Source organism: Alexandromys fortis, unplaced genomic scaffold (genome assembly GCF_014885135.2).
Source record: "Alexandromys fortis isolate MF-2015 unplaced genomic scaffold, M_Fortis_MF-2015_v1.1 scaffold_3, whole genome shotgun sequence".
NCBI classification, from domain to species: domain Eukaryota; kingdom Metazoa; phylum Chordata; class Mammalia; order Rodentia; family Cricetidae; genus Alexandromys; species Alexandromys fortis.
This window is the reverse complement of record NW_026067909.1, coordinates 13,635,999-13,650,535: the sequence shown is the minus strand read 5'-3', so window position 1 is coordinate 13,650,535 and position 14,537 is coordinate 13,635,999. Positions and strand designations below refer to the sequence as shown.

Sequence of the window (14,537 nt, the reverse complement as noted above, 5' to 3'; positions counted from 1 at the left end):
GTAGATTTCTATCAGTGTGCAGAAGGAATACACTGCAAGTCCTGGTTTAAAAGCCAGCATTATCTTGAAACTAACTGACATAGATGAGAATAACCTGTTATATATAGCAAGAGTACATAAGAGCTATGTGAAAATGCCTTAAGAAAATAGTAGCTGACCAAATACATCAGTTAGACCTGGAGACGGCTTAGCAAGTATCCTGTACCCCCAGTGCTAGGGTGCACAAGAGGCTCACTGAGGTTTCTTGCTGGTTCCCAGCATGGCTCCAGGCAGGTCCAATGAAGGAATGTGAAGAGTGATAGAGCAGGACACCAGATACCCTCTGTTCTCCATGCTCATGCAGAGGCGCCCAACCACACATGTTTGTTTGCTCCCACTAAAACAAAATATGTAGCAATCAAATAATATGCTAAAAGCATAATATGATACAATGAAATAACTACAAGACTCATTTGTCTCTCAAAAATTACCACATAAAGAAAACCCTACTGTCGTTTCTTTAAATTCTTTCATGTACATTAGCAAATCTTTTGCGAGGATTATAGCCTGTATATTAAGGCAGAAGAAGAAAATGGCATCTAGATAGGAAAGAATAATATAAAATTGCCTGGCCATAGATCACAGGATTGTCTTTGAGCAAATCTTAAATAATATGTCAGGTGCTGGGCATAGCAAGCCAAATCTATGTGGAGAGACCTTGTTTTTGTTTTTATTTTTTTAAGGCAAAAAGAAATCTTGTAACTAATAAGCAAATGCAGCAAGATTCCAGGATATAAAGTCAATACAATACTTAAAATTTAGTTGTATTTATGCATACCGGTAATGAACAATTAGAATTTGGAATAAAAAATATTCATTATATAGAAAAGAAATTGTTTAATCTAGCAAAATATAAGGTATTATGACCTAAATCAATGTGAATACTTCAGCATTGTCAGTGCTCTATAAAATGGCTTACAGATGAGACAATACCATTCAAAATCTAAACAAAAGTTGTAATAGAAAACAAACTAATTCTAAACTTCGTGGAAATCCCAGAGCGAAGGCAATAGCCAGAACAATCATTTCAAAGAAATGCAGTTGAACAGCTCTTACTGTGATTTCAGAACCTGCTGCAAAGCCACAGACAGCAGGACAGTGGAAAAAGAGTAGGTGCCCAGATCCCTAGAACAGGTATATGTTTGCACACATGCGCATGCACACACTAAATACTGATAGTGAATGTGGAGGCAGTGCAGTGGGTAAAGTTTTAATAAATGCCTGTGGTGTAGTATATTTGACTTCTTGATGCAAAAAATGTTTTCACTTCTGGATTATAGAAAACCTTACTTGAAATGTATTATAGACCCAGAAATTAATCCTAAAACTGTAGACGTTCCAGAAGGAAAGCTTTGACTCAGGCAGTTTTCTTAGACCTGTCACCAAACCATAATCATTGTGTTTTAGTTTGAATTCTGTTGCTGTAACAAATATGACCAACCAACTTGGTGGGGAAAGGGTTTTGGGAGCCAAGGCAGGAACTCAGGCTGGAGCTTGAAATAGAAACCATGTTTCCAGAACCGTGTTTCATGTTCAGCTAGCTTTCTTCTCAAGCCTAGGCCCATCAGCCTAGTTGCTTCCCACAGTGGATTAGGTCCTCTCAGTTAGCAGTCAAGTAAATACCTCAGAAACATGCCCACAACCAATAAGATGGAGGCAGTTCGATAAATCTATAACTTGTCTGTTTGACCTTTTCATGTTAATAAGAGTATGACAATACAAAAACACAATCCAGGGCTGGAGAGATCGCTCAGAGGTTAAGAGCATTGCCTGCTCTTCCAAAGGTCCTGAGTTCAATTCCCGGCAACCACATGGTGGTTTATAACCATCTGTAATGAGGTCTGGTGCCCTCTTCTGGCCTGTAGACATATACACAGACAGAATATTGTATACATAATAAATATATAAATATAAAAAAAGAATAATTATTTAAAAAATCCAAAAAACAAAAAACACAATCCAACTCGTAGATGCTCCTGAAAAACCCAAATTAAGTTAGATTTTTTTCTTATTCCAGTAGAAAACTGAGGCATGATTATAAACAGATCACAGCAAACTCAAATTCAACAGTATAAACAGCCCAGTGTCAGCTCAACTTCTGGAGCTCATGGTATTCCCAATTCTCCAGCTCTGCTGTCTGTAATGTACAAAGTTTGTTTGATAGGCTTAATCTGACTCCAGAACTTAACTAACTGCCCACTGTCTTTGGCAGATGGTTCATAGTCCTGGTGTTTCTAGTATTCTCCTGTCTCTGCTGCAGATAAGCTGTACCAATGGCCTCTCCTTGCTTCCTTCCCTTCAGTATTTCTGACCTTTTACATTGTGGCAAGCCTCAGCTGTTCTCCATGACCATTGTCTTCAAAGCCAATACAATATGGGAGTCTGTCTTAGGCTGATTTTAGCTGTGTTAAATACCATGACTAAAAACAGCTTGGGGAAGGAAATGTTTGTCTTACATATCCTGAATCACAGTCCATTTGAGGAAAGCCAAGGTAGGAATTCAGACTAGGTGACTGGAGACAGGAGCTGATGCAGAGGTCATGGAGGGATGCTGCTTACTGGCTTGCTCTCCATGGCTTGCTGAGCCTGGTTTCTTATAGCACCCTGTATAAGTGGTATTTACAAAGGGCAGGGTCCTACCCCATTGATCACTAATTTGGAGTGGATTACAGACTTGTACCAGCGGTGCTGGGGAGTGAACTCAGGACTTTCTCCATGCTAGGCAGGCACTCCTCCAAATTATATCTCTGGTCCCACGATTGCATACTTCTGAAAGTCCAATTTTTTTCTGTGTCCATAAACAAAGCCAAAATTTAGTGGTTTATAGTCAAATTTCTTGAACTTTTGTTGCTCATTTTGACCAAAGATATTTTCACTCAGTACTTTAAATGTGAAGAGCAAACATTTATCGATGACAAGGCTTAAGTTTCTCTCTCTCTCTTGTGATTTTTCGAGGCAGGGTTTCTCTGTGTTGGTGTAACTGTTCTGGAACTTGCTCTGTAGACCAGGCTGGCCTCAAACTCAAGGAGGTCCTCCTATTTGTTTTTCCTGAGAGCTGGAATTAAAGGTGTGTGCCACCACCACCTGGCTTTCAGTTTTTTCTTTGTTTTGTTTTTTAAATAGTCCTTACTATACATATAATTTCACTATTAAAGGTAAAAGCAAAGTTTCCATAGTGAGATGAATATGCTTGTTTACTTTACATAAATAAATCATGGCTGAGTATTTAGCACTGCAGGCTGTAGAGCATGTTCAACTTTGATAGTCATTAGTGCCAAGAAAGCCACTTTTCCTATGAAGTGAAAAATGACAGATGTATAGTTAGGACCACATCAAGAAATTTGGTAATTATATTACCCCATATTGGATTACAGCCCATCATCGCAGGAGCTGGGTCCTAGAACAATAGTCCTCAATGCCAAACTGCAGTGTTGGCAGTGCCACATTCCCAGAGGCACAGAGACATAATGGTTCCCTGCCTCTTCAGTTTCTACTGACTTTTGGGAACTCTGTGGCTTGTGACCACTGTTTCATTGGTCCTCATCTTGTTCTCTGAGTGTCTGTCTGTCTATCAGTCTCCTGTTCTCTGAGACCCCTGTGATAGCCCCGTGGGTCCATCTGCACAATCCAGATTCATCTTTCATCTCAAAGTCCTTAATTGTATCTTCAGAGGTCTTTTTCCCAAATAAAGTTTCCACAGGTTGTGAGGATTAAGGTGGTATTTCTCTAAAGGAGCTAGCAGTCAGAGGGATCGTTCTTCCCCTTTCTCCAGGAATTGTGTTTCTGAAATCTGCCTTCAGAGCTAAGGGGAGCATAAGTGGTGTGTTTCCTTGCAATCATTACTGCAGTGAGATGGCTCTGGTGTCTAGCTGTACCGGGAGGTGTGCAGCCCTTGGTCTGCTGATGGGCTCCTCACTACTATGCCAGAAGGGGACATTGTCTAGCATTTCTTGGGTTAAAAATCGGTAATTAACTGATAATTGGAGAGGTCAGGTTTTGATTCAGGCAGTCTACATAACACTTTCAATTTTACTTCATACCCCCATTTTACATTGATCCTTCCATTCCTGGCTTATCTTCTCCCCCACTTGAGAACTGCTGTCCCCTTGTAATCACAATACCAGCTGAAAAAGGGAGTCTCGCTTCATTATTTTTAAACTTTTTATTGATTCTATGTGGATTTTACATTTTGCATCCCGATCCCACACATCTCCCTGTCCTCTTATTTCTGCCCTCTGCCCTTGCAACCTCACCCCCAAAACAAAATTTAAAAGTAAAACAAAACAATTAAAAATCTCAGCATGGAAGCTGTAGTATGACCCAATGAGTCATACAATATACCTTAGTTCATATGTCTTGTAAGTGTTCATTTTAATGACTCACTGGTCTGGTTCAAGGCCTCTGGCTTTTGTTACATCTTTCATACTGGCCCCTCACTGAGACTCCCCTTGAATATCCTATTGTTACCTTGTGGCATGGAGATCCTGTATCTTTGTGTAAATGGATATTGCACTTCCTGGCTGCCCAGACCCGAATAATCACACAGAAACTATATTAATTATAGCACTGTTTGGCCAATGGCTCAGGCATATTCCTAGCTAGCTCCTACATTTTAAATTAATCCATTTTTATAAATCTGTATATCGCCATGAAGCTGTGGACTACTGGTAAGGTTCCTGCGTCTTTCTCCTTTGGTAGCTACTTGGCGTCTGCCAGACTTCTCCTTCTTTATCCCAGCATTCAGTTTAGTTTTCATGCCTAGCTGTATTCTGCCCTGCCATAGGCCAAAATAGCCTCTTTATTAACCAATGGTAATAAAACATATGCACTATAGAGGGGAATCCCACATCACCTCCCTTTTTTGTCTAAATAAAAAGGAAGGTTTTAACTTTAGCTTAGTAAAATTGTATGTGGCAAAAGTTATCAAGCAAGAATTACAGTTACAATATTTGTATCTATTTTATCTTTTATCAAAACTCTTAACTAGTTATGTGTCTTCAACTCCATCAAAGACCCCAGAAGGATATAATATTACCTGAGTAAAAAGGAAGTGCATTGTAAGCAACTTCCAAAATTCTAGACTTGATAGAATTGACAGAGACATTTAACTGCCTGGACAATCACCCAAAGTTCTTCTGTAACATTGGGGCATCCATCTTCACCCTACAGGCCCATTCTATCTAGGCAGGTTTTTCCATGAAGCAGGAAATTTGAAAGACTGTTTATCTTATATTTTGTCAATCACTTTATATTCTGCAGAATGTTTGGTAGACTCTTTCATGAAGTAGGAACCCTGAAGAACTTGCCACCTTCTTTTGGCAAGTTCAGATGTCTTTTTTTTTTTTTTTTTTTTTTGGTGAGTCTTGCATGTCCATTATATACAGCATACCATCAAGCAGCCAAGGCAAGAACAGTTTCTTGCCCAGATGGCTAGCCTTGTCACATTGAAGGCAAATTCCATAACAAGTTTCTTCAGTGCCCATCAGCTTTTCTGACGCTTTGGATTTGTAGGTTCACCCCCTTCACATGCTCTAGCAGTTCATAGATGAGGTGGATAGGTGTTGGGGTGAGTTCCCTCATAGGCCTGATTCTGGGCCTGGGTGGTAGCTGGGTTGGTCAGCCTGCCAGTTTTCCCTCATCGTCACCACCCAGGCTAGCTCTCCTAATGTAGCAGACAGCAAGGAGAGGGTCCAGCTTATTTCCTTTACCTTTGCCATACCATGGTATTTAGAGATGGGGCAGGGGCAGCTCATCTGCTCTTACCCACAGGCTCAGCTGACCTGTTCCCTGGCCAACAGGGTCAGCTCTTTCAGCTCTAGTGTACTGCCCAGTGAGATGCTGTGCCCACTCTCCCATGTGTTGTAGCTGGTGGGGCACAAGGCCAGTTCTCCCACTCTTGTGGCTCTGCGACCAGGTCTCTCAGTTGTTGCAGGGGGCAAGGGGAGGGAGGGCTTTCTTTTTTGCCCCCTCACCCATGCCACCATATTGCAGATGAGAAATAGGCAGGGTCAGTCTTCCTGCTCCCGTGTTCCCCCAGGCTCACTCACCTGCATTCCAGCCAATAGGGTCAGCTCATTTGTGCTACCTAGGTGAGGTATAGGGCCTGTTTTCCTTAGTGCTTCTGCCAGGGGAGGACAGTACCAATGATGACCTCAGGGCCAGCTCTCCTACCCATCCACAGGCAATGTGGGGCCAGGGAGGTCATCTTTCCCTTGCCTACTCTACCATAGATGAAGGGCCCTATCTCCCACAGGCATTCACAGTGCTAGATCACTTACATCTCAGTCCACAGGGTTAGCTCTACTATGGACCCAATGGCAGCGTGGCCCTCAAATTCTCACACCCACACATGGCTTGAGGTTGTGCGTCCAGATTCTAGATATAAGTGTGGCCCTTGGTGGCAACACAGGCCTCAGACAGCATAGACTCAGGCTGCAGTAGGACCATGCACCCAAACATAGTTCTCGGCAACAGCCTGGGGCCTGGGTATCACTGCAACCCTAGTTGGCGTTGCAGATTGCTCTGATCAACATGGTCCAAATGGCAGCGTGGCCTTCAAACGCCAACATTTCCCCTGGTGGATCCAGGGTATCCACTCAGTCTTTGATGGTAACAGGAGCCATGGACATTGACACAGACCCTGGCTGTGATAGGACCATGGACCCAAACATAGCCCATGGATGACCACAGTTTGGGACTGGATGACACCATGGCCCTGAGTGACAGCATGGGCACCCAGGTTTATTTGGCCCCGGCAACAACTTGAACCTCAAAGAATATCATTGCCTCAGGTGTAGGTTCAGACCGTGGACCTCTGCACAGCCCTCAGTGGTAACAGGAGCCATAAACATCAACTCAGCCTAGTTGCAGCAGGGCCATAGACCTAGACATGGCCCCTGGCAGCAATCCAGGCCAGATATCACCATGGTGCTGGGTGGCAGCAAAGGAATCTTGATCATGGCCCCTTTGAGTGTACATCTCTTGGTCACAGATAGTGGCCCAGACTCTGGGCATCTACAGGGCCCTCCATGGCTACAGTAGCCACAGACGTCAGCATGACCCCCATAGCTATATCATGGTCATGAAACAAGTCATGGTCCTGGCAAGCAGGGCATCTACTTCAGCTTGTTCTTTACTGCCCTTATCTCTCCAGATCTGCCTTTCCCCAGCACATGAATCATTCTTTGTCCCTTCTCCCTCTTCCATCCTCCCTCCTCCATTTTGCTACCTTGTACTCACTATAATGGTGACCAACTACCTGGTGCCAGAGGCTGGTGGTTGAAATTCTTCCCACCTCAAGTCTAGAGACCTAGGACTATTTTTTTCCCCTAAGAAACGAGTGTAATGATTGAAGACTCATTTTTATGTAGAGTAAATTAAACCACCAGAATAGAAATCAGTGTTGTTTATCTAAAATGCTCAAGGGAATAAGTAGGGGCCTGCTTATTATTAACATTTCCAGCTGGCAGGTAACGCACTGTGTCCTGTCCTCCATTTGATTCCACATTTTCTCATCTATTAGAGACCTACCTTTCAGTATGGCAGTGACAGGAGACGAATGGTTCAGGGGAATCTGGAGATATGGCATAATATCTCACCCAATACCTTAACTCCTTTAGGTTCTAAGGACATGGTGGCTAATCTCATGAGTATTGTTTCTCTCTGTTTCTCGGCCATCACCATAATATAGTCACAGATTCTTGAAGTGTGTGCCTGCAGAGTTGACATGGAGAACTCTGGTGAATTATTCTGAATTACAGTAGTTACCTTGATTTGTTTTCCAGGTTTGAAGGCCATATAGAGATCTGCCCACCAGGCATGGGCCACTCAACTTGTTCAGTTAACAAGAGTGTTCTAGAAGCCATCCGAGGAAGACTTGGATCTTTCCATGAACTTCTTCTCGAGCCACCCAAGGTAGGGTTGCTGTCATAAGTGTTGCTGGCAGCCAGGGGTTTGGTTTAGGCAGTCACTAGAGTGTCTGAGAACCTCGGAAATAAGTGACTGACCATAATTATAGTTAGTGTGACACACTATGTTTTTAAAAGTATGTGTATGCATGTATCAGATTCCACTCGAATCTCTGGGTTCTAGAAATAGAACTCAGATTAGGAGGAAAGTGCTTCAGCCGCTGAGCCATCTCCTCAGCTTGCATAATACTTTTAAAGGTAAAAAACTATTATATTTTGCTGCCTCTGAACTATTTTTTTTGCTGGTTGATTTTTTTTGAATTGGGGGAAGGGTTTTGCTATATATTTCAGGCTGGCCTTGAATTTGCTATCATCTTGCCTGAGCCTTATGTGCCTCCTGTAATCTAGTTTTTAATTGACTTTTATCCATATGCATTTTCTAAATGAGGGGAAATCAGAATTAAAAACATCTAGTTAGTAAACTCACATTTTTGTTTTGTACCTCCTTGAGAACCTATGTATCAGTTAAAGTAAACATGTTCCTATATGTAGCACAGTCTTTTTAGGCTTTTGAGGTAAAGTCAGCCTTTCCTGGCCTGATTTTTGAAATGCATTTTGTATGATCTTGGGGACAGTGTGGACAGATAAAGTTTTAATTGAGATACAGTCCACCGAGATCTTGGTATACAACTTAGAAAGGACCTGGCGCAGGGTGTTGCTTTTCTATGAGGAGCATCTATATACAAACCTGAACACAGTGGAACTTCAGGAGACGTGCCAAAGAGGCATAGTAGGAATCACACTGCTCCTACTGTGATTCTTCTAGCGTCTGGGTCTTCCATGGTCCTTTTCATTTACCCTGTACATTTGCATCCAGTGCCATCTGTAGTGTATACGTTGCTATGAGTCATTGAGAATTAAGTATATAGATTGGTCACTTCTATATGAGGTCTTGTTACTTAGTTACTGTACTGTTGCTGTGAAAAAGACCATGACCAAGGCAACTCTTATAAAAGGAAACATTAGTTGGGTCTTGATTACCAATTTAGAATCTTAGTCCATTATCATCATGAGGGTAAGGGGCATGGTGCTGGAGCAGTAGCTGAGAGCTGCATCCTGATCTTCAGGCAGAGAGGGAGAGACTGGCCCTGCCATGGACTTTTGAAACCTCCAATCCCATCCCCAGTAACAAGCTTCTTCCAACAAGGGCATACCTTCTAATCCTGATGACCACTTCCTGGAGACCAAGAATTCAAATATATGAGCCTGTGAAGATCATTTTTGTTTAGTTGACCACATTGTTTTCTGCTTAACCTTTTGAGGGAGGGGTAACAAGATGCCTTAAGTCCAAATCCCAAGTGTCTGGTTAGCTTCACTCATGTCTGTTGTGAGTAGTTAGCAGTTCTCTCTGTGCTCAAGGTCCTGTTGGGCCCATTGTAGCCAGAGCTCTGCATCTTAATTCAGCTCATTCACCCTAGGGAACTTTTTTCAATGTTTAGCAGCCAGTGGCATCCTTCTTGGCAGTCCTCGGAGCCAGAGTAAGAAAAAGATCTAGAAGAGAGAGCATCACCAATGATAAATGGAGGAAGAGGATAGGAGAGGTGTGATGAGGACCCATGCTTTGTCTTTGGTGGTCCACTCAGCTTCTCCCTAAGTGAACAAAGAGGCACCTGACTCAATGGCCCCAATTCATAACTGAGTCTCTTTCACTCTAGCAGTGAGTGACACACCTGACTTCACTCTTGATAAAGTGTATGAATAGATTCAGAAATTTTTTACAGAAGCTTAATTGATCAATGAACTTGCTCGCTGCGCAAAGGATTGAATGTAGTCTATTCATGCTAAGCAGGTAATCAGCCCTAAGCACCATGAAGCTTTTTCGAAAGTCTCCCGAGTTCCATGAAGTAGAACTGTAAGGCGTGGGCCAGCAGAAGAGAGTAGCCAAGGATAAAATCTTGGTTTCGGCAATCTGAGAACCTTGGAAATAAGAGACTTACCCTAATTAGCATTACGTACTATGTTTTTTTTTTCTTTTTTCTTTTTTTCTTTCTTTTTCTTTTAAGAAGTTTGTGTAAGTTAGAGGACAACTTGTAGGAGCCTTTTATCTCCTTCCATTCTACTATGTGGGTTCTGGAAATAGGTGAAGTGGAGGACGTGTGTAGAACCTTCAGGGAGAGCATGGCATTTTAGTTTGTCTCTTTCCTGACAGAACACACAGCATCTGCTTCTGTCTTGTGATTTCATATCACTGACACTCCCTTTGTAGACAAGAACAAACCATTCATCCTACTTCTCAGGGCAAACACTACCCTTTTACCATATGTACTTGTTTCTGACTTGTTAAGATTCTGCCTAAAGGTTAGATTTCTCTCACATAAAAATGGTATGATGTTAGCTGGCCTTCCGTGTCAGCACATGGACTTTTTATTTATTCATTTAACTGAATTTAATTTAAATCTTTTTCTTCCTCAGAAAAGTGTAATGAAAACTACATGGGGTATACTGGACCCTCCTGTTGGGAACACTCGGTTGAATGTGATTAGGTTGATATCCAGCCTGCTCCAAACCAATACCAGCAGTATAAATGGGGATCTGATGGAACTGAACAGCATTGGTGTCATATTGGTGAGATTCTGCCTCATGAAGTCACCCTTGATAATGCCTAAGTCTTATAAATTGACATAGGTGTGAACTCACTGTCTAGTACTGCCATCCTGAGCGCTGAAACTGCTCTGAACTGAGTCTGACTTATCCCAAGCCTGCATGTGATGTGGGGTGCTAGAGGTGTCAGCTTACTTCTGACACCTGTCCATCCAGTACAGGGGAAGAGCTTGTTTCCTCCTCACCTCTGGGAAGCAAAGGTGGGGCACACTAGGAACCCAGAAAGTACTAGAGCAAAACAAAACTGACAGAGGCACACACATTACAAGACACTGGCTAACTGCTCAGGCACACATCTGTGATGGGGTACCTTGTAAATGACTGTCCTGCATTCTGCACACTTAGGGGCTCTGAGAAGGAAGCCCAACTTTAAACAGGAAAGAGAAATTTAGCAACCTGTTATCTACAGATAGACATTCTGCCGACAGTGGAGACTATGACAGTGCTATTGTTAGGTTAATCTAGACCTTTTTTCAATAAAAATAATGCTCTGCATCACATTTCTTCATTTAAAAATGAACCTTAATTCAGTTCATGAACGTGCAAAGCAAAGCTCACTGCATGCCTGGTGGTTTGAAGAAGCAGTGGTAATTCTCCCTGGAGCCGCACAGTGAAGAGAGGGGAATGGCTGAGCTGGGTATTTGCATCACTTTAAAACTTTCTCTTTGAGAAGGCTATGCTCATCTTTTCTTCATGTTCCTGAAACTTTCCTCTACTGTCTAATATAGTCTATGCAAATTTAAGCATTTTGAATGAACAGATAGTTATATGGACTATGAAGTAGTATTTGAAACCTCCCCTTTAAATATTAAACCATTTGTTCTTTTTAACGTGGATCCCATATTGAGGTCAGACTACACTCTTTAGGAGTCGGTTCTCTCCTTTCATCATGTGGGAACGTGGGTTCCCAGAGTGAAATTCAGGTAAAGTCAGTCTTGGTGACAAGCACCTTTACCTACTAAGTAAACTTGGTAGCCTTCTACCTTGTCTTTTGAGACAGAGAGACTCATTGACTCTGTTAAGCTCGTCAGGTAGCTCCCAGCACTGGATAGATTGCAGACGTATATGCCACTATGCCCAGCTTTTAAGTAGGTACTGGGGATCCAGAGTCAGATCCTCCGCTTACTCAGCAGCCACTTTGACTGAGCGTCTCCCCACCCTGAAAGAATTACTGCTGTCTGTATGTTTAAAGTGGTGGCTTCAGCATTGAGCTTACTGAAAAGACTGCACTTTTATTTTGTAGGACATGTTCTTCAAGTACACATGGAATAACTTTCTACATACTCAAGTGGAAATTTGTATTGCGCTCATTCTTGCCAGTCCTTTTGAGAATGCAGAAAATGGCACCATTACTGATCAAGACTCCACTAGAGACAATTTGTTGTTGAAGCATGTAAGCATTTTTTCCTTGATACTGTTGTTTTCCAGGGTGTGAAATTAACCACAGTTAAAGATTGAGTAGCTTCCATGTGCACATTGACCAGTGATTTTGTTAATCACTTCCTGGACATAACACTGCTAAATGAATTGTAGGCCCTCTTTCCTGGCAACTATTAGAAGTTTGAACAAACCTTGAGGGTGTTAAAAGAACCGCAGATAATTAAAGTACTACAGAGAATACTACTTTGGCACATCAGAATTTAACTATTGGTGCTGAATAAGTGCCTAAAAGTTTGGCAAAATGAGTTGTAGTCAGTGTTGAGTAATGTTTTTAGGGTCTCTCTCTTATTTTATGGGCAAGGGACAGAGGGATCTTGCTGTGTAGACCAGCCTGATCTTGGACTCATGAACTTTCTGCCTCAGGCTCCCAAGAGATGGGGTTATAACTGCACAGTGATACCTGACTTGGGAGTCAGGGGTCTCTTCTATGAAATTCATATTTCTCAGTGATTTTTCTGGGTCAGTCTTCAGAGTTCTACATTCCTGTGGCTTTATCTAATCTAGTTCTCATGTTTTTTTATTCCCAGACCTGGAAGGCAGAAAGGCTGGCTGAGTAGCCAGATGACTAGAGTAGACAAGTGCCCTTGCTCATTGAAGTTTGCAGTTCACAGTTGCTTCTCTTTGACTGCTAGAGTTTTGGTAGGACATAAGTTCTCAATATTGCACAAGCATTCAGATACGTTCAAGTTATGTTGCCCACATTTAAAAGTGACTTAAGCCAGGGATGGTTGTGTATGTGTATAAATGTAGCACTTACAAGATAAATACAGAATCAGTGAGTTCAAGATCAGCCTGCCCTACATGAGACCCTGTCTTAATGGCCTCCCCCATCCCTAGTAAAATAAAGCAAGCAACAGAAAAATAGATCACTGTGTTAGTTCTGTGCTAGATTGCCAGAACATACTTTCATTGTCTGACTTCTGGTTGGGCCATGTGCTGCTGACCAGCTTTCTTTAGTTAACAGATCTTCACTTTGCCTCAGGTTCACTGCTTACTGTGGCAACACCCTTAGCAACAAGTTATGTAGTTCCCTGTGTGGCCAGGTCCATTAGTGGATTTGGAGTAAGCCGTACCATATTGCATTTGGATGTTCCTGTGACTAAGAACCACAGACAGTTTTATTTTTATATAATTTATTTTTTTGTTTTTAAAGACAGGGTCTCACTGTTTAGATCAGGCTGGCCTTGAACTCACAGAGATCTGTCTACCTCTATATCCAGGATGCTGGTCTTAAAGGCGGAGCCAACAAGCTTGGTTTGCTTTAGTATTTTAATGCTTTAACCATTATTGAATAATTGAAGTAATTGGAGTATTCTTTTTTATTTAGCTTTTCCAAAAATGTCAATTAATAGAGCGAATCCTTGAAGCCTGGGATGCAAATGAGAAGAAACAGTAAGTCACTTGTTTCTGAAAGCAGTACAATTTGATTTATATTACAGAAAATGTTACCATCTCCCCTTTGCTAGTTAGAGAAAGTGAAAATAAAGCTATATCCTAACAGATACTATTCTACTAACCTTTGGTCAGTTCTTAGAACTCTGCTCTTTTGGAAGGCTTTCTAAGAATAGTATTGAGTTGAATAAAAGCAGTCAAAAATCGACTCTCCCCTGGTGTGCAGTGATTACCCCCTCAGGACAGAGCATTCTATGTACTTGCTCTCAGAGTAAAGCATCACTGCAGGGATACACCTAAAGGGGAACAATGTTTAATATTTTCTTCGTTGTCAAGATTTGGTGAAGCATTAGTTGCCCTACCCACAACTTTCTTACATAAAATGTTAATACAGTGGTGGCCGTAGTCATCGTGGTGGTGGTGGTACTGGTGGTAGTAGCAAGAACAGTAGTGGCTAGCAGGTACTCTTTTCAATGCCCTGGGAGTTTTTACATCATCCCCAGATTCTGAAACAGGCAGTGGAGGGTAGGTTTGGAAAGTACTTTCAGGGTGTGCTGCTGTATGATGCTGGGTGTGTTTGTATAAGTGATACCTAGCTTATAGATGGCATTAACTGGGTGGTGGTTTATATGTATGCCAGGGTAGGAAAAGGGAGTTCTGATCATTAGCAGTGGTTTGTGTGTTCCTGTTAATTAGTGACACCGCATCTTTTTGTGTATCTCTGGGCCATTTGTATGTCTTCTCTTGAGGAATGACTATATCATAAGCATTATTTAGGTAGAATGAGGAGAGGTTTGCTGTTGGCCTTTCTGTGTTCTCCTGGCTGTGCTCCACTGTGGAAATGCTCTGAGTTCCACTAACCTCTTGTGTGGAATACCTTCTACCTACTATAGTTTCTTCATAGTTTGAGGTGATCCCATTTGCTTTTTGTTGCTTATATTATTAGTGTTTTGGGGTATTTTCCAAAATATCTCTGCCCAAACCAGTGTTGTGTTTGTCTTTTGTTCTAGTGGTTTTATGGTTTCAGTTCAGCTTTTGTTTTGCATAGGTTTAGTGGGTGGGGAGGAGGTGACCATCTGGCTTTACTGTTCTTTATAG

At 42.0% G+C, this 14,537-nt stretch overlaps 1 protein-coding gene across 18 annotated transcripts in view; it reads left to right on the top strand.

Moving 5' to 3' along the window:
- The window catches only part of Ppp6r3 (protein phosphatase 6 regulatory subunit 3), a 138,855-nt gene that overhangs the window by 84,958 nt on the left and 39,360 nt on the right, over nt 1–14,537 (top strand). For all 18 annotated transcript variants that reach the window (XM_050137033.1, XM_050137032.1, XM_050137027.1 and 15 more), the window contains 4 exons: nt 7,824–7,953; nt 10,419–10,571; nt 11,851–12,000; nt 13,375–13,439. In XM_050137033.1, coding sequence (XP_049992990.1) covers nt 7,824–7,953; nt 10,419–10,571; nt 11,851–12,000; nt 13,375–13,439 — 498 coding nt within the window. The remainder of the gene's footprint in view (nt 1–7,823; nt 7,954–10,418; nt 10,572–11,850; nt 12,001–13,374; nt 13,440–14,537) is intronic.